The 27,502-nt window shown below is 38.7% G+C and overlaps 1 protein-coding gene across 1 annotated transcript in view; it reads right to left on the bottom strand.

Annotated features, from left to right (window-relative positions):
- Positions 1 to 26,125, bottom strand: part of LOC120487821 (RNA polymerase II elongation factor ELL) — a 46,138-nt gene extending 20,013 nt beyond the window's left edge. Inside the window, exons 1-2 of the mRNA XM_039684219.2 lie at positions 25,875 to 26,125; positions 22,369 to 22,416 (exon numbers count right to left, since the gene is read on the bottom strand). Coding sequence (XP_039540153.2) covers positions 22,369 to 22,416; positions 25,875 to 26,057 — 231 coding nt within the window. The 5' untranslated portion in view covers positions 26,058 to 26,125. The remainder of the gene's footprint in view (positions 1 to 22,368; positions 22,417 to 25,874) is intronic.
- Positions 26,126 to 27,502: the final 1,377 nt, after the last annotated feature.

Raw genomic sequence — 27,502 nt, 5'->3', positions numbered from 1 at the left:
TTGCATGTTCTCATTAAGCAATTAAGTTATTACAGTGCTGCTTTCATAGAGAAGGCACTTGCTGTACCAAAACATATTTCATGGCAGGATGATTTGTCCTTGCCTATTTATGAAAAAAACCAAACAAAACAAACCAGAAAATCATATTTGCTAATTATATGAGCCAAAAAATTGACATACAGCACCTTTAATTTTAATGTTTACTAATTTAATGTTCTTGTTTTGTAATGAACATGTTTTTTTAGGGCATGAATAATCAAATGACAAATAAGTCTGTGCTTTTTGCTCAGCTTTGATAAAGCGTAGAATGCCAAAAAAAAGTGAACAAACTAAACTTCAAAACAGGCAACCTACGTCTATTTAACGATACAGCATTTTTAGTTATAATTGGAAAAGGGTTTTTCCTTTCCTAGTTGTCAACAGTAAGTTACAACCACTTCAGTGCTATAAAACATTTCAGCAAAACTGTGCTTTGATGGGTTCTGACTTATTCATGCCAGAATGACTGCAGCTCCGAGTTTGTGTTCTGAGGGTCACGGCTCAGTAACTGAGTCAGTTACATAATACTCGCAGTCATCTGAGGGCAACCAAAACAAATGCAGGCCTGAACAAGTAACATCGGCAGCGTGACCTCACTACCTGTGTAAAGTCCTGTGAAAAGGAATCAATAAGATTCTGTCCAACTCTACATAAAGCCAAAGAAGCAGTGCTTCAAGAGTGCCAAACACATGGTGAGGGAGCGAAGTCTGAACAAAAGCGGTTCATACAAATCGACCTCGCGGCACTCGACTCGCCTTCATCCGGCGGCTTCAATACTATGTAACTTAAGACTTTAGGCAGGCTATTTCTGATATTAAAAGACAAGCCGTATTTCTCAGGGAGGCCTAGAAACCTACTTTCACTAATACAGAAAGGCAATTCAAAATACAAACTCATTAAGTAACAGGTATTGCGGTGTCATTAAAAACAGCTTTTCCTTTCAAACAGCCTCCAGCAGATAATGATGGATGTTTTAGTTGAGCCAGCGTCCTAGATTTGAGGGAAATGGATGGGTAGTGTCCGCATAAATTAAATACTTCATTTCTTTTCAGGAGGCAGCAGTCTATCATTTATGCCTGAACGTGTCCAAAAGTGAGGTGGGCAAATGACTATGGACACAAAAAGTCACCTAAATCATTTAAAACACTTTTCAGGTGTGTGATTTTCCATAAATGAAATGGTAGGGAATAACAAGGCACCTTTAAATCCCCAGTCAAATGGAGCCACGGGGCTTTTTTTTTTTCTTCAAATATGCAGGGTTGTGCTGTGCGAGCAAGTTTGGTTAAAGACTGGTTTGAAGAATGCATCAATGTCCTAGGGCATGAAAGCTCTCAAAAAGCATAGTGCAACCTTTGTCCACAGAGAGTGAACAATTTTCCCACCAGTGATCAAAACTCACAAATCAAAACAGCTTCTACTTCTACAGCAAGAAATGGGCAGAGTGCTGCACGATTAATCATATCGCAATCGTATTTGCGATGTCAAACCAATGCAATTATACATAACGCAAAATGACGCGATTTTATATGAAATAAACAAGTCAGGGCTATTAACACAGCATCTCTTCTTTTTTGTCATCCTTTGACTAGTGTTACATGATCCCGCTCTTATTCGTGCAAATGCCTTTTTGCATTTTGCACGACAAGAAGTCAAAAGAGAGCCAGAGAATGTCTAATTGAAGAGAATTGGCACTGGCTGGTTACTTCCGGGTTCTGGACTGGCTGCAGTAACACGTCTCCGTCCATGCGGGGGCGCTCGCGGTCGAGTGCAGATCGAATGGGAGTCAGTGGGGTTTCACCCCCAGAAATCCACTTTTCTTAGGATATAATTTTTTGTCAAGTAATTTGAAAGTTGCATTCAAAAGGGAGGCCTAAGATAATACACTCAGCTGAAAATTGCATTTTTAAGTTCACTTATCTGTTCTAAAAATCCGTTCAAAAATGTGATGATGTCACACAATAGCAGAATGCTAGCGTGTTCCGGCCAACAACGGCCTAACCTGTAAGAAATCAAAAGGATATAAGTACTCGTTCATTCGACTTTTGGCCTATAATCTATATTGAACTTGCGGAATCAACAATAAAATCTATGTTAATTTAACGACAAGCAGGTGAAAGAGACACATTTAGCCGTTTAGCCCCAAAGACCCCCATTCATTCTGCTCTCGCCCGCGATCACCTCCAGTGGAATTCTAATAGAACTACAACCAAGATGATACACAATATAGGGCTAATCGGAAGTGCCAAGGCTCTCTGTTAGACGGGCTTTGAAAGAGCCCGCACAGACCGCGTGCCAGAATGCAGTTCTCTTTCGAGCTTGAACGAACAATAACACACACAATAACTCACACAAATGCCAAGAAGTCATTTTGTTGAGTATCTTCATAACATAAGAAAAGCCTTATGGACGAAAAGAGTGCTTGTGGGAGAATGAATGAGGCGCGTGTGAGAACCGCGTCTCAGCAATGGCTGCTCTTAAAGGGCCAGCGGCGAATAAAGCGTTCTGTCAGTAAAGTTAATCAAAGAACAAACGGAACAGAGAAAATTACTCACTGTTCTTGACTAAAGAACTTTTGTTGCTTTAATAAAGATTAGTCTATATATTTTTTATAATTCATGCAGCACAGACTGTTTGATAACTTTATTCAATTTCTGTATCCTACCTGTTAAGACAGGAAGGGCACAGGTAAATATGGCATTTATTAAGGGTTTATGTGAGGAAGTTCGCTATTTAAAAGCTAATTTAAATTATTTATTGTTTTTAATTAAATATTTTTTAAGTCTAATAATTTTTTTTTAAGTTAATAGCTTTCAATTGTAATGATGGAATCGCTGTAATGTTGGTTTGGTTGATGGTTTATTGATCATTATAGATGTCAATCATTTAGGTGTTGCTAGTTTGAGTTGAGAAATACACATTAATATAAAGAATTATCACTAATCTGTGTGTGTATTTTACTTTAGAACCAAGCAAGTTGACTCATGAAACCATTTGTTTATTATATCGCGACGCAATCGCATATCACAATTGCAATATTGACCTCAATAATCGCAATATGACATTTTCCCCAAATCGTGCAGCCCTAGCCAAAAACAAAACAACCACAAACTACAAAATTCCCTACTATATAGAAAGCAGAAAACAGTGTGACCGTACAAGAATATCTGAATTCACAGTATTCATAAAAGAGTAGGCAAAAAGTACATGGATGACCTACTACCGGCGAGATTCTGAAGTGTGCATATGATGGACAATTTACAATCCCATGAGGCCACGGGAGAGGATTTGTGAATGTCAGCGTAACTGACGCTTACAACATAGTGAAAGTATTACATTCATGATATACACATTTATACTATATAGAACATACTCGTGAAGTAAATACTTATTCAAAATAAGTACCTACTAAAGGGAGTATGTGAATTCAGATCCCAAACTCTCTTCATCCGCATGTGTACAATGACTATACAGAAGCAAAATAGAACAATTATAATAAGGGCATTAATGTATGAAATATACAGTTGCCTATATAACTTTAAGAAGGGGGTCTTTTACAAAGGCATCATCATATTTGCCTCTTTCTCACTGTTTATAATCCAATAGGTTCATTGTTCCAGCTTTCTTACAACTGCATGCTTTAAAACGTTCTATAAAACACAAATACTGACCTCTCCATTTTTAGAAAAATCCTGGACTAATTTCAGCTGTGTTTAGTAAAGGGTATAAATACTCTAGCAAGCAATTTACCATCCTACAGATCTAAAAACAGCATGTACGGTCACCGCAGAAAAGGGTTTTGGCTGTCACAAATGCCCGGTCACGCAGTACAACCATAAGCACTGTCGGCCACATGGAGCCAATAAAAAGCTTCCAGTCTCACAAACACACATTCAGTTCCACTACCCCCACAGAACGAACCCTGCCCCCATCATTATCTGTTAGTTTTCAGTGCGACAAAACAAGCACTCACAAGCAGTCACAACATGCTAGCAAACAGTAGCCGGCTACGACGATGGACGCTCATGGGGGTTGAGTCGGGGAATGACCCAGTTATGTCCTCAGCTTCACAAAAAAAACAAGGCAGTAGGGCATGATCATCAGACTAATGCATATTTTCCTAAAACAAACCAAAAAAAGCATCACGGTCAGCCAACAGCTATAGTCCTGCTGGAAGACACTGCCAAAAGTGGTAGACATCTTCACCCAAATTCAACAAGTCATTACAAGGAGGTCCCAATGGTGCACAGGAATGAATAATCATTTGCGTTTCAAATGGCCACACCAACGAACAAAAGCAAGTCACCTCTGAGGCATCAGCACAGTCATAGATTTACAGTCTTTACCCACCCTTAAAGCCCCCTTTTTTCCAAAGCATCACATCCCCCATCCCCTACCCTCCGAGACACAAGCGTTCACCCCAACCCTTGGTCCCCCATCTCCCTCCACGTGGTACGTTCACTTGTCGACCCTTGGCCCAACCACCATGCACACTTCATATTCTGATTCTAATCAATGTCATGCAGGTCAGTCCATTCTCTTTTTCCATTCCCGGTTTTCTCCTCGATCTTCATAACCATATGTCATTTACCCCCTTGGCTCCCAGGTTCTGTCTCCAAGGAGAATGTTGTTTTATATGGATGGAAGGATCACACCGAGCCACTTAGATCTGAGAAAAGGCCCCTTCACGCCAATAACTATATTAGCGTCCACACCAGTGGATAATATCGTTTTGTATATTCTAAGCACATCGTCTGCTGCTTTAAAGGGATACTCCACTTTTTGTGGAAAAAGGCTCATTTTACAACTCCCCCAGAGTTAAACAGTTGTGTTTTACCGTTTTCGAATCAATTCAGCAGATTTTCTGATATTTAGAAGAATATTTGTAACCAGACCGTTTCTGGTCTCATTGACTTCCATAGTATATTTTTTTCCTACTATGGAAGTCAATGAGACCAGAAACTGTCTGGTTACTGATATTCTTCTAAATATCAGAAAATCGGCTGAATTGATTCGAAAACGGTAAAACACAACTGTTTAACTCTGGGGGAGTTGTAAAATGAGCCGATTTCCCCAAAAAGTGGAGTATCCCTTTAACGGTTGACTTATTTTTTTTTTGGATAAAGACTTTTTGTTATACTGGTTGAAACACTTTACAATAATAGAAGTGGTCTAAATATTAAAACATGTACATATATCTTCTGTGGAAGCCTCAGAATAAAAAAAAACATATGTATTTCCATTCACAGAGTGCCGCAAACAAACAGTTCCTCTTGAACCAAAACAACAAGTTAATTCCGTGTTCATGCCATGTCGTAACCGTAATTACAAAAACGGCAATCTGTGACGTACCCAGAGCCGTTCATGTCCTCAGACCCGGATTTATACGTTTCTATGTCAACACCATTAGCGCTGAAATTAATCTGCAGCAGTCAGGTGGTCAAAGTAAAAGCTCTGTAAGTTGTTTACGCTCATTATCATTGGAATGTTATGTGCTTCGAGACATGAGTCTTGCACCGCTTTGCACACTCTGCTGTACGCATCTTGTGTTTTGAAGGAGGCATAGCTTTGGAGACGCTCTGAAGGGAGGGTGGGATCTAATGCTTTCAAATCTAGCTTACTATAGCTCGCCTCTCTGAAATTGCCTACCCTAACTTTAAATGCCTGAACTCTTTAAATTGGCTGTCAATATTATGATTGATATATATTTTGAACAAGTAAATACAATTTTTGTATTTTTTGTTTTTTATGTACTTTAATACAATTAAAGTACATAAAAAACGCTATATATGTCCAAAAGGAGTGGAAAGAAGTAAAACGTATGTACTCCTACCCCTATAGTATTTTAATAATTCATCAGCTTGAATAAAAAAGTCATTCTGCTTCTGTGTCCTTATCGTTATAGTTATTTTTTATAATCTCATGCAATTATATTAAAACTTTATAATTATTATCCTAGGTGTGAACGGGTCTTAAGAGAGATTTAAAGGCTATACAGCAAGAGATACCAATAAAAGCAGGGCTTCCTTATGACTTGTTGGTATCCACATCAAAAGCGTCAGAGAAATCCAAAGGCTTTGAGCAAAGTTCATTATCTGTGTTTCAAGTTGATTATTAAAGCATTTGCCTTTCGCTCCTCTGTTATTCCTCCAGTGAGAGCCAACGCCCATCTCGGCAGGTGAGATTTTATCAGCTTTCAGATCAGTACAGTATGTAGTACATCAGAAAGGTTATAATGCAAATACAGAGTGCTTCAAGGGTTGTTACTGAAACGTTATCTCTCTCAACAAGCCTTGTGCATTTGTGATGATTGAGATCCAAAGCCTTTTGTGTCATTCACCTTGTTTTCTCACATAGACATATACACTATGAAATCTGAACTAGGAATAATGTTTAAAAAAAATATATAATAATTTTCTTTCTGGAATCAATGATAAATAAATGTCTGACCGCTGGAACAAACCAAAAAAACAAGAAAAATCGCATTCTTGATGATTTATGGTGATTTTATTTCCGTTAGACCTGTGTCTACTACATTGACACTGATGCATTAAAGTGGAGGGGCTCCCCTGTTTCAAGATGGCGGCTCTATTGACGCATTCGTTCCAATGAACTGCCGTAGCCAAGGTGAGGTCTAGTGAGGCTCACAGTGAGTCTCATTTACCAACCACATATTTGTGCATAAAACGTCTTTGAAAATGTTATAATGCAAACAATCTATTTAATTTAACAAATTAAATATAATCACTTAAATCTAGGATTATAATTAGAACCAAACCATATATGTGGGAAATAAAAAAAAAAATTACAATTTTACACTATTAAAACTAAAATCTCATTAAATGCTACAAGTGAATCATCACAAAATTATAATGTACAGTATTAAAAATGGATTTTCATTCTGGTATTTGTGAAAGATTCCATTTAACAGTGTTAAATTATTATTAAATATTATAATTATTTTAAAATTATTAGCATTTTTAAATACTAACTTTAAGTGAACGTAAGATGACAGGAAAAGCAATCTTAGTGTATGTGTGAAATCATAAATCATCATAAATCATTCTAATATGCTGCTTTGCTGCAGAAGAAACATTTCTTCTTATTATTAATGTTGAAAACAGTTGTGCTGCTTAATAATTTCATGGAAACCGTGATACATTTTTTTGTTTGATGAACAGAAAGAACAGCGTTTACTTGATATTATTAGATCAATTCAATGCATCCTTGTTGAAGAAAAGCATTTTTTTTAATCATACTGACCCCAAACTTTTAGTTTAGCTAGTATATAACCAAAAGGAGCCCAAACAGAGACTATAAAACCTCTAATATATCAGCCAGAATTTTTTTGTACACGCAAGTATGCAATTATTTGTGAATTATATTCTAACAAGTTAGTGACCAGTTCAGCAAAGTCACTATGCCAAACAACAGTACCATAAGTTAAACATTTTCCACTGTCAATAGCATTAACACATACACGTTAGGTGGGCTTCATCCACGTCATAACAGCCACAAGGGAGCAGAGCACAACAGAAAGCCTTAGTCTGCGGCCCATCTTCAGCCACATCTGCCACACGGTCCCACGTGTGTTTGGAGATGTCAAATACTTTCAGTCGGCTGTAAGGTGTGAACTGGGCTGGAACAGAACGACTTAGCGGGGGCCAAGGCCAATGAGGACCAGACAAAGGCTGTGCTTTGTAGCAACCATGGGAAAAAAACAACTCTGGCTCTCTCTAAGAACATCATAATGTTTTTACGAGGTGGTGAGATGCACTGCCCCCCAGATTTAAAGTACTCGAAAGTTTCTCCGCTCATGAGATTTTATGATTTTAAAAGCTTGTGTTTTTAAAATCCTACGAAGCGCACATCTGTTTGGAAAGAAGAGAAGCTGGCGTGTTGTTTCAGGTGCTGTTTTCTTTTCTCTTTCTTAAGCCGTATTCTGGGTCAGTGTATGTAAGAGATGAAACAGAACATCTCGTCCTCACACATGGCATCATTATTTCAGGTCACCTAGTAAACAATACTGCTGCCAATTGACTTATTGATTCAAATCAGCATGAAATAGAAGTTGCGATAGTCTTTTCTTCCCTATTGTGACATATCAGAGTTAAACTGCTTCTCGAACAAGAATAGATTTTGTGCATTGGGAATTGATTGGTTGTGGTTTGTCATGTGAGTGACAAGCTATCCCACCCTCATGCCAATAAACACGTCATCAGAGTTGTTGCTGCAAAAGGGAGAGGAAGTTATTTTGATTAAGGGCATATATACTCACCTACAGGATTATTAGGAACACCTTACTAATACTGCGTTTGACCCTCTTTCGCCTTTAGAACTGCCTTAATTCTACGTGGCATTGATTACGTGAGGTGCTAAAAGCATTCTTTAGAAATGTTGGGACATGGAGATTTGTGGGATGCACATCCAGGGCACGAAGCTCCCGTTCCACCACATCCCAAAGATGCTCTATTGGGTTGAGATCTGGTGAGTGTGGGGGCCATTTTAGTACAATGACTCATTGTCATGTTCAAGAAACCAATTTGAAATGATTGGAGCTTTGTGACATGGTGCATTATCCTGTTGGAAGTAGCTATCAGAGGATGGGTACATGATGGACATCGTCAAAAACGATGCTCAGGTAGGCCGTGGCATTTAAACAATGCCCAATTGGCACTAAGGGGCCTAAAGTGTGCCAAGAAAACATCCCCCACACCATTACACCTCCACCACCAGCCTGCACAGTGGTAACAAGGCATGATGGATCCATGTTCTCATTCTGTTTACACCAAATTCTGACTCTACCATCTGAATGTCTCAACAGAAATCAAGACTCATCAGACCAGGCAACATTTTTCCAGTCTTCAACTGTCCAATTTTGGTGAGCTCTTGCAAATTGTAGCCTCTTTTTCCTATTTGTAGAGGAGATGAGTGGTACCCGGTGGGGTCTTCTGCTGTTGTAGCCCATCCGCCTCAAGGTTGTGCGTGTTGTGGCTTCACAAAAGCTTTGCTGCATACCTCGGTTGTAACAAGTGGTTATTTCAGTCAAAGTTGCTCTTCTATCAGCTTGAATCAGTCGGCCCATTCACCTCTGACCTCTAGCATCAACAAGGCATTTTTGCCCACCGGACTGCCGCATACTGGACGTTTTTCCCTTTTCACACCATTCTTTGTAAACCCTAGAAATGGTTGTGCTTGAAAATCCTAGTAACTGAGCAGATTGTGAAATACTCTGACTCAAACCATGCCACACTCAAAAGTGCTTAAATCACCTTTCTTTCCCATTCTGACATTCAGTTTGGAATTCAGGAGATCGTCTTGACCAGGACCACACCTCTAAATGCATTGAAGCAACTGCCATGTGATTGGTTGATTAGATAATTTCATTAATGAGAAACTGAACAGGTGTTCTTAATAATCCTTTAGGTGAGTGTATATATAACAATACATACTGCAGTGTGCCATAAAAAAAATATATCGAGTTGTCTATTTTCATTTCATGGTGTCTTTAACCATCTCTACGTTTCAGAACAGAAGGGAAGTTTCCAGCAGTCCAAAATCATGCCTCTTTTATCTCTGCTTCTGCAATTATAGTGCTAGCTATGATTCTGTGAGCACTTGTACTTTCTACTTTAGAGTTCAGTTGTCTTTGGCCTGGTTAAATTAGTTCCGCTGGTTCCGTCTACCCTACAGTCAGTCTTCACCGCGATCGTCACCATTGTTCTCTTCATGCAGCATTCTCGTCTATGGCTCCTGCGAGGCTCTAGTCTTTTGTTCCCACCGCATGCGATGGCACGGAGTTTGGCCTATATTATTCATAAGCAGCAGGAACGTGTGGCCTGTTGGAAGGGGGTGGGGAAAGGGTGGGGTTTGGGACATCCCTGCCCAGGACCGACAAACGGGACTACATGACCCCCTGATCTGAAACGGACAGAGCCACTCATCCGGAAAAAAAGAAAAACAAAAAACAAAAAGAGGGGTGGGTGAGAGGAATGAAAGAAAGAAAGAGAGAGAGAGAGACAAGAGGAGAGAGTGGATAATACAGAGCTTGAGATTACAGTGCTAATGATAATCCACTACAAGGGGCGAGAGGAATTATGGGAACTGTGAATTATGAACTGAGCAAATGACCATCACAACATCTGATTTAAGTGTACACTATGAGACTGATGCTCAGTAACTGTTGATACAGTGTGAAGTATTGTTCTTTTTATCTAATGAAAGATACATTAGGGGGAAGTATTTAAAGGGATAGTTCACCCAAAAATGAACATTTTCCCATCATATACTCCCCATCAAGCCATCTTTAATCAGAGTTATATTCAAAAATATCTAGGCTCTTCCAAGCTTTAAAATGGGAGTGAATGGAAACTTAAGATTTAAAAGCCCAAAAAAGCGCATCCATCCATCAAAAAAGTAATCCATAGATAATCCGTCTCCAGGGGGTTAATAAAAGGTCTTCTGATGTGTTTTTGTAAGAAAAATATGCATATTTATAACTTTATAAACTATAACCACTGGTTTCCAGTAACAGCCGAATGCAATAGAAATCTTTTGTTAATTTATAAATCTATTTACTGTCATCTTTGATCAATTTTAAACATTATTGTTGCGAATTTGGTCCTTTAGTTACACCTTTTTTTTGCACTACATATCCCACAATTCCATGTAAGCTTCACTACATTACCCATACACCCCCTGGTCGAGGTCTAAAAGTAGATCTCACTTCCTTCCTTTATCCTTTTGTATTGGTGAGGTGTGGTGGTTGGAATGGACACCCAACCATGTCCTTTCCTTAGGATGTGTTGAGTAAGTTTGTTTTGCCAATTGATTAGAATATATGTTGTTGATATGTTTACTGATGAATTATACGAGTTTAATTTCCTTTTATTGTATTGTTTGTAGTGACTAAAGACCATCTTGTACATCCTGTTTATCCTGTCCATCCATTAACATCTGTCCATTGGCATCTAAGACTTAATCATTCTGAACTGAAAATGAAAGAGAGGGAAGGACTGGTATTTTTTCCATGCGTTTTAATCAGACACGCCATCAAGTTTCTGCAACCACGACGAACTTTGGATACATTTAACATCTGAGATCCAACAATTATTGCTCAATAAATGTATTTAAAAAAAACAATCTTACTAAGCCCAAACTCAGGTAGTGTACTATGAATGAGACAGTACATGGTGCAACATAGCAAATTTGGTCTCCTCCTTCACTTCTGTTCCTCCTTGCTGCTTTCTCAGTATGTACACTCGACAATCGGTCGGCCAGATTTCAAACCAGTGGAATCTATTATAGTGTCTTAAATGCTCTAAGAGATTTATGAAAGATCGAAGAGCTTCAGTCTTGACTCCAGAGATGAAATGACAAAAGTTCTAACAAGTGGCACCTAAGAAGGGAAAAAGATAATGCATTCTACCTTTTGGGAAAACCTGTCAGGTTTCCGGGTTCTCAACCAAACCATTTATGATATGATCAACTAATGCCATGAGTCATATATTGTGAGTGCAGTGCATGAGCTTGTCTGTACCAGGCTGAAATCCGTTACATTTAAATGGGGAGGAACCAGAGGGGGTGGATGTGGATGTCTGTTGATGCATGAGGGTTGGTTTAAGGATAAAGGGGGGTTGGCGATGAGAAGTTGTGGAGCTGAAAGAGGGGTGGTGGAGGGGGGTTGTGGTGGCTGCCTCATCCCCTGAGGAACTGCCTCGGATGCCAAGCAAAATCTGTCTCTCTCTCTCTCCTCTCTAGCACCTGAGGGCTAATCTGTCAAGCTCAGTAAGCACTGGGCGACCTGACTCCACAACCATCCTTGTGTGTGTGCGTGTGTGTGTGTGTGTGTTGATAATGGGGGAGGAGAGCACCCCGCATGCTGCTTTCATATGCACCCCATTCACAGGAGCAGCCAGAAGCCATCCTCCACTCGCCTATCAGTTACTATAGTGACGAGTCTGTGCAAATTAAGTAGAGGCAGGTCTATGGGGGCGTCCACACACTCACTGGCCTCTGAGATTACAATAGTGGAACAGTTCTCTACGTTTTGATTGGTTAATGTTGCACATTTTGAAAATTCATCCACAACGCCAGCTTTGAAAGGCTCAAGGCAGTTTTCGCTCAGCATGTGTAGTACTTGTATTATTATACACAGGATTGGTGGGAAATGCAGGGGGATCAGAAACGTTCAAAGATCAATTAGCAATTTAGGATAGTATACTGAATATTAAAGTGTAATAATGTTAACAAACAGGTTCTGGGATGCATTTTTCTGCCCTGGAGTAAAAAAGGAAAAGGTAGCCTAATAGTGAGAAAGTTTAAAATAGTATGGTAACACTTTACAATAAGGTCTCATTAGCTAATGCGTTAACTAACAAACTAATGAGAACATTAACTGAAGACATTTGCTGCGGATTTAATAATCCAGCAAATGTCTTTAGTTAATGTTCTCATTAGTTTTTGTAAGTTAATGCATTAGCTAATGAGACCTTATTGTAAAGTGTAACCATACCATCTTTATATAATAAAAACAAAATGTCACAATTGTGGAAAAAGATGCAATTGTGAGTAAAAAGTTGTATTTGTGATTTTAGATCAAAATATTTTTTTTAAAATATTTAAAGCCACAATTACAACAAGAGAAAAGTTTCAAGAGTTGCCATTGTTAGGTATTGTGAGATTTAAGATGCAAAAATAGTTCAAAAATCACAATTGTAATAAATAAAAGTTTCTAAATTCTAAAAGACTTAGTCACAATTTAATAACCTTTTTATTTCTTTATTGTACCTATTTCCATAGGTACAGTGATGTGAATAAGTTTGGACACCCATGCTAAAGTTGCCTAAAAAGAGGAATAAAAAAAATCATCTTTTGGATATTGATCGTAATGCCTTAATTAGAAAAATTAGGAAAACTCCAACCTTTAAGGACACAAATTTTTCTTTGTGAATGAATAATGTATCATAAATAAATAAATGTTTTTCCTTAAAATACAGGGTGCTTAAGTCAGGTCACCCCTATGTTAAATTCCCCATAGAGTCAGGCAGATTTTTATTTCTAAAAGCCAGTTATTTCATGGATCCAGGATAATATGCATCCTGATAAAGTTCCCTTGGCCTTTGGAATTAAAATATCCCCACATCATCACACACCTTCCACCATGCCTAGAGATTGGCATGGTTTTACTTCAGTTAGCCTAATAGCTGGTTTGATTTGCATTGAAAGATGATCTTATGGAAAGTACCCCATGCCAATCTCTAGGTGTGGTGGAATGTGTGTGATGATGTGGGGATATTTTAATTCCAAAGGCCAAGGGAACTTTATCAGGATGCATATTATCCTGGATCCATGAAATAACTGGCTTTTAAAAATAAAAATCTGCCTGACTCAATGGGAATTTAACAGGGGTGTCCTGACTTATGCACCCTGTATTTTAAGGAAAAATATTTATTTATTTATGATACATTATTCATTCACAAAGAAAATTTGTGTCCTTAAAGGTTGGAGTTTTCCTCATTTTTCCAATTAAGACATTAAGATCAATATCCAAAAGATGATTTTTTATTCCTCTTTTTAGGCAACTTTAGCATGGGTGTCCAAACTTATTCACATCACTGTACTTCTCTTTCAAGCTTGTCGTATTAAGGTCTTCATTCATTCGAAGACTGAAACTGGTCATAATAACTTGTTCCTGAAATGCAGAATGTTTTTAAGCCAGCGTTTATTTACAAGACCATTGCTCATTTCCCATGCAGTCACTCTCTAGACTGCCGGATGGCCATGACAGACAAGCTACACGAACAAAAACAAACCTGAAAGGGGTTTCCGTTTCAAGCTGCATTCACGTGACGGCTAGACGTGGCCATGAATGCTCTTCAAATAAGATTTAAACAACCCATGTGATGAAAAACTACTATAAACTATTAGAAGCAATGCATCCTGCTGGGCCGAGCCAAAGCCCCCCGCTGCAGGCACAGAATCAATGCATCCACTCATGTGACTGAAAACTGACACATCCCATCCACATCAACAGCAACAGGACGCAGGCATGCTTAAAGAAAAGAGAACATTTAAAACCCAAGGAGACAATAATATGAGGTTTTAAGCATCAAATAATGAGTGGGTTATGGGATCACGATGGTACATTTGAGAGGTGCGGCCCGTTAATGGGTGATATACTCAGAGCCGCGCTCTTTCAGAAGTCGGTCCAGACACGTCAGAACTGTGAACGTGCCCTGTGTGTGTCCGTGCATGAAAGGCTTGAAGTGTCTGTGATCTTCCCCTTGCAATTCTTGGCTTTGCTAAGCCATTTAAAAGCTGCGAGATGTACAACATTTTGAAGAGTTTCGAATACACACCAGGTTTTCCACATTTATCTTTGGAGGAAGATACTTTTGAAACCAAATAGGCTTTACTTGAGGTTCTTGTTATGCATAAAAAATACATAAACATTGAGCACTACTTTACCCATTAGCCACATTTTTACCATTATTTGCATATTTCTTACATATTTCTGACATATAGCACAGGTCATCGCCTGTCTGTCGATCAACTCGCACCTGTCAATTCCAGTTATGAACATTCCACAAATCTGTTGCTACAAGAAGTTTGGTAGAAAAGACACACATTTTGACTATATATATATATATATATATATATTATTTTTTTCTGTTTAAATATACTGAATTTTTGGCAACCCTCCAAAAAAAAAAACATTAAATGGAATCTTCGATGATGTGTATTGACTGAGTCAAGGTCTATTTTCACAAGCTAGACGTCAGTAGTCTGGAGACACTTCAGCATGACCAACAATGATCCAATTTAGCAATATGTAAAATTAGTTTGCGTACTGATGATTATTCTTTTAAAGTATCACCTGAGAACACAACACACTTAACAGCATGATTTCAGCTAACCAATTACCAAAATTTTACTTTACCAAACCTTTTATTTAGATTTTGTTTTATCACTATACTAGATAAACTTAAAACAGCAACTCTTTTTTATATTGCATTTCTTTATGAAGTAACTGACTGTAAAAAAATGGTGATCAATAAGTGTTTTTAAATTGCTTTAACTCATCAAAATAAGATTTTTATACTTTATAAGTTATAGGAGATTAAGAAAGTTATACAAGATTCAACAATTTTTCAGTTTAAGGTAATTTAAGTTAAAATGACTGTAAAGAGCTTTCTGAGAGCTTTCTGTCGCTCCTTTGAAAGCTACACAACTACCACTTGGACACTTCAAAAAGTTCATAAGGAGTTCGTAATCCATATGAATTGAGAGGTTTAGTAAAAAAAATTCTGAAGAGACACAATCACTTTTAAAAATAATATATTGTTGGTTTAACTTAAAAAAATAAGTAATCTGGTTGCCTTAAAATTTTAAGTTGATTGAACTGGAAAAAGTGAGTTAATACAATGAAGGAGATTGATTTAATCATCAGAAACTTAAAATAATAAGTTGTCAAGTTATTAAGTTAAGTTGATGTGACAAAAGAAAAAAATGTTGTGATAACAAATCTTGAAAATATTTGTTTTACAGTGTAGACTGAATTTAGGCTTTTATTTAACATATTAACATTGATCAGAGAACATAAACAGAAGCTCAACTGAACTTGCTTGACGTGCGAGAACAAACCTCATTGGTTCTTGTGGAAACTCAAACGTGCCGCGTAACACGAGAACGAACCTCATTCAATCGGCTCATATAAAGTGAACGAGTCTCTTCAGAAAACGTTGGTCTAAACCGCTTCATGATCTCTTTATAAATGTTTTGAAGCATCAAAGTGCCAGCTGCATGTGTCAATGGAAGGACAGAAAACTCTCAGATTTCATCAGAAATATCTTCAGTTGTGTTCCAAAGATGAACAAAAGTCCTACAGGGTTGGAACGACATGAAGGTGAGTGATTTCATCTTTGGGTGAGCTATCCCTTTAAAAAAATCCTGAGCTTGGTGACATTCATGTGCGTCAAACTCGTAAATACAATCTTTCTGACTTGAATCGACCATAAGACTTCTTCTGACACTAAAAAAAGAAGGGACTTTGTCAAAGATGGCCTGTCAAGACCGCGCAGCAAACAGCTCTGCCAGTCAAAACACTGGGCCCCAGACAAGACGGGCACTCGGATCCCTGTGCACGTCGCCAAGCACATCACATCTGGATGAAAGAATCGGCGTGTGCCCTTTCATTCACACGTGGGACAGCTCCCCCACACCGCCTCTGCTGCCAGAGACTCTGCGTTCTAGGCTCATTCCTCTTATTGTCATTCTAATTAGCTTTCAAGAAGGAAAAAAAAAGCCAGGCTCGCACACACACAGAGGCCCTGGCTCAGACAAGCACAACAACTAATAGACACACTTTCATTCACCACAGTCGCAAACAGAACTAACCATACAAACAAAATTCACAGACCCCAAGACAAATTCGAGTAAAATAGGTGCACTGCCTTATCCTCAGATTCAATTAGCTGAGCTACAGAGGATCCCTACAACGCATGTACACTAACACACTCTATGAGACTCCATCACAATCTCACGTACACACACTCATCGGAGGTGCGAGGTGGAGAACTGGTGCATCCCAGCGAAAGAAAAGAGGTTGAGACAATCACAGCGATGACGAGAAGACAGATGGGTGGGGGAAGCTAAACCTTCACACACACATTTACCATGAGAACATCTCAGAGAGAAATGCTTTACCCCCCACAGAACACACTCAGAAAACCTTTAAGGGAGGTGTATAAATTCTTGTTGCTGTTGGATCGTCTGCACAGAGTCATAAACAGGTGTTTTTGGTAAAGAAGTGTCACTGACTTGACACTTTTTTTGTTTGTGTGTGTCTGGATCTTTTGTTATTCAAAAATACATTCAAATTTCAACGCATTATGATGAATACATTTTCAATTTCTAAATAAATGTTGATATTAATTCTTTGTGTAGCATAAAATTAGAACAGTCTTATTAAAAGTCCACCAAAATCAAAAGTCATCAGATTAAATGGGAATATCACAAATATCGTCGACTAGAGGACTTATAGAGAACCATGACTATGTGTCGAAGTTTTTATTTTATTTTATGGTTACTTCAGGCTTTAAAATGTCAAATTGGATGGCATTTGAAAAAGCAACCACAAATTAAATATGATGTCTACCCTGACTACTGTACATTCAATATTCAATACTTTTTATTTGAGGGATACTCCACTTGATATGACATGCACTGTTATCAATCGAGAGACAAATACACAGATATACTTGAGAGAGCATAATATTATGCACAATCAAGTTTCATTGCATTTTGAAAATGGTATACAGTAAAAGTTTTTCAAAAATGTACTATACGATCATGAATGCAAAGATCACATTTCTAAGAACTTGCTGGCAAAAACTAGTTTTTTAAAAGCTCATTCTCAGACATCCTAATTTGTTCCAATGCAACTTTTACGTGATTCTGCATATGCTCTCTAATTTAATATGCTCTCACACTTACTGTATGGCCATGTCTTAGTCTCTCAATTAATATGAGATCACAAAAATGCATCTATAATACAAGTATTGGAAGAAAGTCATACAGAAATGTTCTGATACAGTCTGTCATACTGCAGGACAATGCCGTTACCCCTTCACATTTAACCCTGTGAGAACTGTTTCTGTTTATTGAGACAGACATATATATTAGTAGCCTCTGGATAATTAATTTTGTGCAGCAAAAATCCAATTACCAAAAGAAAATGGGGCTGTGTGATGTGAAATCCCAGTCCGAACTGAACCCGAACATCCCTAGTGAAGCCGTCAAAGGCATTCAGATTCTAGAAATCCTCCAGGATTGGGGATAACTCCCTGTAATATGAAAGGAAATTTACTACTCGAAACATCTTTTTCTGAGTTATTTCACATCAGTTGCATCATCCTCATCCTCCACAGATGGTGAGAATTGAGCAAATTAAAGCTCCCCCATCTGTTAAAACCCAATGATGGCTAAATTATTTCTTAACTGCCACATGAACACGCATTATCAAAGCATTGTCAAGCTAGTGGAAAATGGCAGCTTACAACTCTCAGCAGGGCACTTCCTGACTTTTCCACGCTGTCCCGTCAAAGGTCTGGAGACAAGCCAGGACAAGGTTTATGGGAATTCCCTATATGGGGGAGCCCTCCTGTAGGTGGAGGGAAATTACCTGGCTAAAGCCCCGTTCACACCACCAGTGACACTCAACGACATGCTCCCATTCATTTTTAATAGAGGCTTGTCGACTTCTGGCGACATGAGTGACAGTGACGAGTCACGTGACAAAAGTTCAGAAATGTTAAAGGGGTGATGAACTGAGAAATCAAATTTTCCTTGAGCTTTTGACATCTAAGAGGTCATCATATTATAAGAATATCCTATAAGTTTCAGAACTGAAATGTCCTTGTTAGTCCAATAAAAGCTTTTATTGACACCAGGCTCAGCAAACGACTCATTTTTAAAAGTGGGGAACTATGACGTCAAAGAGGATAAAACACCACCCCCGCAGAAGAAGATCAACGGCTACTTCAACATGGCCGGTTTAGCTCCGCCCACCAATTTGCGCATTACACGCATAGCATAAACAACATACCGGTAGGCCTACCTCGTGATGACAAAGCGGATCGAGCTAACGTTGCCAAGTAATACAATATTGTGCAGCGCCTGGTTGGGGAAGAAGACAGTCGCTGCATAAGCTTACGTGGTTAAACTTTATTTTTAATGACGTTCCAGCTGATGAGGTAAAACATTGTCCGTCTGTTCGCTTCATTTCACTGAGGGTTGTTTTTTAAACGACTGGATTTGCAAACCGACTAAGATTAAAGAACGGTGCTGTGCCGTCTATATTGGATCCGACAGGAATTGTGAAACACACGGACTCCGGGTCGAACATGTATGTAATCATTCTGGTTGCCATTTTACAACATTGGGCGTTTTCAAAACAATTTCCCCCAAGTGCGCCGACGAGTGAGTTGAAACTCGTTTACATTATAATACGCAAAACTGTTATCCACTCACAGCAGTGGGCGTTTACTTCCAAGTCTTCAGTGCAAGTCGCCCATAAAAACCGAGCGTTTTTTAAGCTAGGCTCAAAACTAGGGTAGAAAATAGCCTATTACTTATTCATTTTGATGTTTTTGAATGTAAAAACCAAGCGAATGTCATAAGTTGACCTCAGACAACAATATAATAAAATTTAAAAAGCCTGTTCATGACCCCTTTAACTTTAACAACCAATGGAAGCCTGTCAGTGGAGCTCGCATCACAGTCAAGGCAAAACAGGACGGAGATCCGGAGCAATTTTACTGCGATTTGGCTGTAACCACATCCACATAGATGGATAACAAAATGATGCGTTTAAAAGAAACTGTAGCAGTCTCAGTAAGAGTGTGATTCATTCATTGATAGTTTGTGTTGTTAATTATATGACACTATTGCAGTTTCCCCTGCTTTATGTTGATTAGAGACAAGAAAATGTATTATTTACTTTTTGACAGTATGAGTGAGTTTAATTCATTTATTTCATCATGAAAAAGCAATTGTGTATCTTCAGAAAATTTGGACTAAACCACTCAATTGATATAGATTAGTTTTACGATCTTTCTATAAACTTTTTGAAGTGTAAAAGTGGGAGTTGTGTAGCTGTCAATGGAGAGTACAGACAAAAAGATCTTAATTTGTGTTCTGAAGATGAACGAATGTCTTACGGGTTTGGAAGTCATTTATGACCGAATTTTCATTGTTGGGTGAACTATCCCTATAAATCATCTTACTGAGTACTGTATATATGAAAGATAATATTAAAAGCTCACTGAGATACCAGACAAATTTCTAACACTATTCTTCAGACATAAATAATATTATTAGCAAAATATCTCACTATTTACTGACACACCTGGGTCGCACCCAACAGTATCTAAAACACAACTGCCCCTTGTTTTGCCTTGGGCTGTGTGACTAATTGAAATCGCAATAAAATCGTGATGTGAGCAAGCGTTATTTCTAAACCGTAGAAAGCACGCTTTTTCCGCCAGCCCCCTCAATATGAATGCAGCACACATAAACCTGGCGTGAGAACAGAATGGGTTTGGAAGAAAGCGCTGAAACGGGGAAGATGATGTCAGGGCAGGATAAGGACTCGAGTCGAGATGATGCATCATAGAGCCAGGTAATTTGCAAGAACTGCCAAGCTATCGTTGTGGCAAAGCATTCACACAGAACATTTTTTTATTTTATGTTTTGCAATAATAATAAATATAATAATAATTCGTTACATTTATATAGCGCTTTTCTGGACACTCAAAGCGCTTCACATAGAGGGGGGGATCTCCTCAACCACCACCAATGTGCAGCATCCACCTGGATGATGCGACGGCAGCCATATTGCGCCAGAACGCTCACCACACACCAGCTTACTGGTGGAGAGGAGACAGTGATGAAGCCAATTGGTGTATATGGGGATGATTAGGAGGCCATGATGGACAGAGGCCACTGGGCAAATTTGACACCTTCCCGAAACCAGGTGTACAAAAATTGATAATACAGGCATTTGCGAACTACACAACATATGAAAAGAATTCAAAAGCCATGAATAAATAACCAAAACAGTCACACATGCCTGAAAATATCACCAAAAAACCAGCTTCCAAAAAAAAAAAAAAATGAAATGTTAACTGTGATTAAAAAAATCTATATATTGAGTATTTTTTGTCCATATCGTACAGCCCTTGTTTTGCCACAAAGCAGCAATTTTCTGTCATCTCCGAGTAAAGTAAGAAGTAACATTTATTTTTAAAAACACTATGAACATGAATAGAAGCCACAACAAGGCCAGAATAGCCATAGCAATCCACAGGTCTACATGCATCACATGACTAAACATGCGTCATCGTTTTCAAATACCTCTGTTTTCACAGTTCACACTACAATGCGAAAATGTCATTGTCAAAATGATCAAGGAAGAGCTCAGGACAAAAATGACGTCTCAGTGTAGGCGGAAGGCCAAAAAAAAAAAGATGCGTTTTCAAATGAATCCGACATAACCTAAGAAAGGCATCCATCTCCCAAGTGTTCAAAAATATCCATCCATTGTAAAACTATGATGCTCAATATTATATCAAGCCTGACTAAAGTGAAAGCATCCCGAGGTTACGGCTAATAGAATGACTGATAACTTGGTTTCGGTACTATGGACTTAACATCACTCCCTACCCCCAGCTGTAATAGCTTAATTTGTCACCCTGACACACATACAAACACACACACACACACTCAGCTCAAATACCTCATTAATGCCCAGCAGCCCATTATCTGAGGAGGAGGGGATGAATGCTCAAATTCAGTGCAGCCAATTTGAATATGTAATGGGCTAAAGATATAATCACTATATCTAATTCGACAATTAGAACAGATTCCAGTTTTACGCACTTGACAACTACGCTACTCCAATTTTAAAGCGGAAGAAACTTCATTAGATCACATATTGCTTGACTACGTGTGACAGTATTTTGCATGGTATAATTTGTGGAATTAGTGGGGGTCGAGCGATGCTTTAGGAGACAGAGCGGCCACGGTTATCCCCCTCCTTGTCGCGGGTCTTTCATGTCTGCACTGAGACAACAGGCATAGAGACGCACAGAGGCTCCCTTGGGTTTACCAACACCCCCACCTCTTCCTCGAGCTCTTGACAAAGCCTTTCCAGTCACCAGTCTGACCCAGTAACCTGGCGAGCAGCTCGGGGGTGTTGAGTAGCCTCTCCCGGGCTTCCGACCGCAATCGACTCGCACAGCCCGCCGTTTGTTGAGTCCTTTTCCTGTCCCGCTTCTGGATCAGATGAGTATGTTTTCGACGGGCCTGATTGGGAGCAGTGCTAATCCGGTTAGACACAGGCATCTTTCTTTACAGACGTTTCACTGGAATGCACCCCCTACTTAAAAATCGACCTAGGACGTACAGTGTGACCGCACTGCCGAGCTGTAAATAACAACACCAAACCACTGGCACGCAAATGATACAAAACCCAGGAATCGCATCCAAACGATGACACTCTCCTAATTTATGGCTCATAATCGTGCTTATGAACGTGCGTGCTGCTATAATTATATAAATGTTCCCCATCTAGTCGTGCAGGCCCTTGGAGCGGCGTCACTGCGAGCTCCATTTCAGGCGATGGTTCAGGAGCTCATGAAATATTGAGAGCATGCAGGCGGCCGAGGGGTGCCGTGAGTTTTTTAGCTGCACGACTCGACAATCAGCTCTAATTAAAGGATTGCAATTTTTAGGCATCAGGAGGGGTGAGGAAAAACACATTTATCTTACCCCCTGGTTCCCCTTGAAGCAAATTGCCGGTTGATTTGGTAAGGACCCCTGGGGACGGAAGAAAAAAAGGTGTTGGTTAGCATCTACTATTATTATACAAAGGATTAGAAAGAAACAAAGACATCCTGGAAATGGAATCTCCAGCTGAATTGCTGGAACCGATTCCGAAACGCTTTAAGAAAAACAGTCTTGAAACTGAAAATTCTCCTCATTTACTGTCCTTTCAAACCTGTGTGACAAGTTTTTCCCTATATAATGCAAGTCACTAGGTCCCAGAACAACATATTAACTTTCATTGTATGAGGAAAAAAAGGTCATATAGGTTTAGAGCGGCATGAGGCGGGTTTTCATTTTATTAAGTGTTTAATACCCACAATGCCAGCATTTCCACAAGCTGTGTTTAGGCACTAACTTCAGTGAAATATCATGCCTACTCATTACCCTCCCTTCCCAGTAATTACAGTCTCCCGTTACTTGCTAGCCCTCATCGACAGAGGCACAGCTCTCTCCTGTATTAATTCATGCAGACTGCGTGTGAGGGGGGTTGCTTTCAAGAGAATGAAAGGCTGGCTGTCACTGGCCTCTCAGCAGTGTCATGGTTCTGCTTGTGCGAGCCTAAAGATCAAGGCCGGGCTTCGCTAATCTGCACTGGAATGCGTCCGATTAATAAATCTCGACTTGAAAGACTTAACATGAGTCAATCAAATGTTATTGTGTGAGGTGTGGATGAGTGCGAGGATGTTGAGTGAAAAGTGGGGGTGGGACAGGGCAAACATCATGGCAAAAGCTTTTAGCCAACAAATTTTGAGCACTAATTAGGACTAAAGAAGGTCCATCAAACTAAATCAAGCAGCCCTGGACATTATCTACCCCGTGGTGTTTGTCCGCCACATAAAGCGTGTACAAATAGGCCTTTTATATAACCATCTCTTGCGAGCTGTGTTGAGCTTTTAACACTCAGCTCAGTCCAACGTCCAGGAGCATTAACGCCATATATATATGAAATAGACTCATTCACATCACTGAGGTAAATTACTGAGACAAAAGGGAGGAAAAACATTAGGCTTCCCCCAGCATAGCTCGAAACCTATTATCTTAGCACTTATTATCTTTAAGGTACAGCTGGAGCTTTGGTCAACATTATCTATTATGGATGTTACAGGGAGAGGCCGTCATGTCACACTCTTAGACATACAGCGCAGCTCAAGTTGCTTATTAAAAAAATATTGGCTTTTTGGTTTTGCGTTTGTTGCTGTGGTCGGATTAGGGGCTAAACATTACTGAAGGGGGTTGTGGTGCTGTAGCTAACTTGAACTTTGTTTTTTTCTAATTGTAGAGCAGCTTATACGCACATAATGAGTACAGGTCAGAGGAGGACAGTGAGGTATCTAGTGACCTGAATTGACCATGTTCTTAATTATAATACAATGAAGAAACTGTTCGTATTTTCACTTCTGGCCTAATTTGTAATTAATAAGCTAGCAAGGTCTCACATGAGTATATGTCAGACTGACAGAGCCACAGCTCCAACCATACATTGTCGATAATTTATTACTTCTTACTCGTAAAATTAAATGGAAACACTTTATATTAGGTGTCTTTATCTATTAAACAGGCCTAATTGTTAGGTATTGTGTTCATATTGTATTGCAAAACACTTTTGTTGCTATTGAGGTGGGATACAGTTAAGTTTAGTATTTTTTCAAATATCAGTACAATATAAAAAACGTAAATTGTACACAATAAGTGCATGTTATCAAATTATTAATTAAAAAACGTAATAGTAGTTAGACATACATGTAGCCTATAGTTTATGTGATAATACATATAAATGGGTGCAGAACTGAATATTGAAATGTATAACAGACAATGGAAATGACAAACCACATTAAATGCATCTATCTATCTATCTATCTATCTATCTATCTATCTATCTATCTATCTATCTATCTATCTATCTATCTATCTATCTATCTAGACAAAGAGTTAAAAAAATCCAACAGATTATTAAGGGATCCCCACCAGAACCCAAAATATAACTTGTCCCATCGTGTTATCTCTACTTTTCACTCTATTTACTAGGTCACATTTTATTGACAATAGAACATGCAAGCTCGAGGAAGTCTTTTCGTGTTCTGATTGGGTGCTACACCGCTTGGCTGACCAATGAGCGATGACATCGGGACGGCGTCCAAGCGTTTAAAGGTCTAATAACAATACGACAGAGCATGCCAACAAAAATACACCTTGACCGTCCAATCATCGTCAAGAAGCGCTGTGGTTGAGATGAAGCTGACTGACCAAGCGCCCCGACCAGCTGGCGTACACGTTTTACCGCTGAAGTATTGATATTACTGGAATCTGTACTGTAGAACCGACGGTGACAATTAGAAAGTATTGATTACTAAGGATAACTGGTAAAGTGCATCTTTCCTTTGCGCGAGGCGAACATTGCTCTTAAAGGGATAGTCCACCCAAAATAAAACACATTTAACCGCCCGCATGTTGTTCAAAACACGTCTGACTTTATTTTTACCTTGGAACACAAAAGGAGATGTTAATGACTGTTAATTACTGCGTCAAGTTCCTATTCACTTACAGTGCATTTTGTTGTTGTTGCACAATAAAAGCGAATATGGACTGAGGCTGTCATTCCGTAAAACATCTTCCGTTTTTAGTAAGAAACAGTCATAAAGGTTTGTAATAGCATATAATATTTTCGTTATAAATGCAATTGACTGTTGCCATGCAATTGGCACATTTAAGTTAACAACTTCAAGAACTTATTATAAACTTAAATGTTAAATGCGCACGAGTAAGCTTTAATTTGAAGGATAGTTCACTAAATCATTCAGTGAATTGAAATGTAACGTTAACTCCAATGCGAGTGAATGAAATATTTCATAGCGAAATAAATAAAGACTATTTGAATTGTTAGGCTAAATGCTACTCGATTAGTTCGAGCTTGAACCTTGAGCCCCTCTCAGACCGTAAGATCCCCGTGAGTGTTCTGGGTAAAAGAAACATATTTTTAAAATGATCATAATTTAATAGGCGAAGCAATATCTAGCATTAAGACAGTGTCATCCTGCATTTCGTATCATTTGTCAGAAAGAATTATGAGACGCCTTAATTATGTTGAATCTAAAGTGGGAGATTTTGTAAAGCCAATTTCAACTGGCTTAACGTAAAAATAAAACGATTGACATTTGTTTAATTTTGTCACGATATAAAAATATCAATAAGTTACAATAAATAAAAACGAACTTTAACACACCACAGTATAGGCTAACAACTGGATGTGTCCGATTTCCTCCTGTTAGGCTACTATGTCCCTGCTCAAACAGCATATTGCACTTGAAGTGACGTAGGCGCCTCTTCCTAAATTAATCAACACTTTACAAACAGCCAACTGTTATGAAGTTGCGAGTTCTGAACTTTTCTTTCCGTCCAATTGAGACCAGTGGAGCAAATAAACACTGACGAAATCGAACCAAATGCGTTACCTTGAGATTTTGAAAGGCTTCCAGCGTCCGGATGGCAGTGTCTGTTAGCTTGACGTGAAAGATGGTTTTGTTGGGAATGCTTTTATTAATCTTTCCACAGGAGAGTCCATATCGATGCTCCTGTCTCAACGCTGCCATGTCTGGAACTGAGGTGAAGTGGCGACATTCTAGTCCAAACGTCATTCTCAGCTGGGCGGGGTTACGAGACAGCGTTGTCTCGACGTCATAGACACACACAAACAGACACACATACACACACAAATACATACACACAAACGTTGTGTTTTCATGTTTTATGGAGACTTTCCACAAACATAATAATTTTTTGTATTGTTCTTAATCCCCTAACCCTAAACCTATACATCACAGAAAACGTTCTGCATTTTTACATTTTCAAAAACATATTTTAGTCTAATTTATAAGCTGTTTTTCTCATGGGGACTAAAAAATGTTCCCACAGACGAGATTTCAGATATTGCCATCTTTGTTGGGGACATTTTGTTCTGGACACCACACACATACATAATATCCATACAGTAAGTATTTCATGCATAAGCATTAAACTAGGATATATATGTATATGTATATATATTAGAACATAAATAAAAAAAATAATTACAGTATAGTAATAATGTAAAATATCAAATGAAGTCTCAATAAATCTCAATTTGACTGTAAAAAATGATTTTCATGATTTGTAATCGCAACATTTTTTTCTTTTGTCAAATCAACTTAAACAATTTATGTAGTTCAGATAACATAATATTTTGAGTTTCTGATGATTAAATCAATCTCCTTCATTGTATTAACTCAATGTTTACATTTTAATGAAATTTTAAGGCAACCAGGTTACTTCATTTTTTTAAGTTAAACCAACAATATTTTTTACAGTAAACTCTATGTTAAATCGTCTTTTCCGCCTGTATATCAAATGTCATTAAAAATATTTTTCTTGAAACCATTCAGTTGAAAAGCAACAGTTATAAGTATGAAAATATAGCTGCGAGCAGCGATTGCGGGCCCAAGCCGGTGGCAACGCAACCCCGGTGCCTTTAGTTACCTAAACCCCACTTTTGTCAAACCCCGAGTTGCTTCAAACGGCACTGGGGTGGCGGTACCGACAGCTTTGGCCCTTCATCGCTGCTCGCAGCTATATATATATATATAAAGCCGGTGGCACCGCCACCTTGGTGCCTTTAGGGTTATTCTGCATGACGTGCAAAAATGTAGCCCCCGCTTTGACTGAGAATGAGGTTAGTGTTTTAAAATTTTTAGGAAAACAAATACATTGAAATATAGCACATGAATTTTAAACTCTTTCAGCTTCAATTACAAATACAATCTTACTTTTATTTAAAGAAAACTATACATTTAAAAGATGGGGGTTATATGCATATTTTGTCATTTAAAAAATACAAAATTGTTATGCTAACAGACAAGGACTTAGAGACAAGGACTTGCAGGAAAAATCACAGCCAACCACACACACACACACACACATATAAACACAGACAACAGCCCTCCCCTCCCCACACACGCACACACACACACACACAAAGACACCAGCAACCCCCCCCCCCTCCCCACACAGACACTGATAGAGACAAGATACACATCCAAAACTACAA

Source organism: Pimephales promelas, chromosome 10 (genome assembly GCF_988280905.1).
Source record: "Pimephales promelas chromosome 10, fPimPro1.hap1.1, whole genome shotgun sequence".
NCBI classification, from domain to species: Eukaryota; Metazoa; Chordata; class Actinopteri; order Cypriniformes; family Leuciscidae; genus Pimephales; species Pimephales promelas.
The sequence above is the reverse complement of the archived record's forward strand: the minus strand, read 5'-3'. Positions and strand labels throughout refer to the sequence as shown.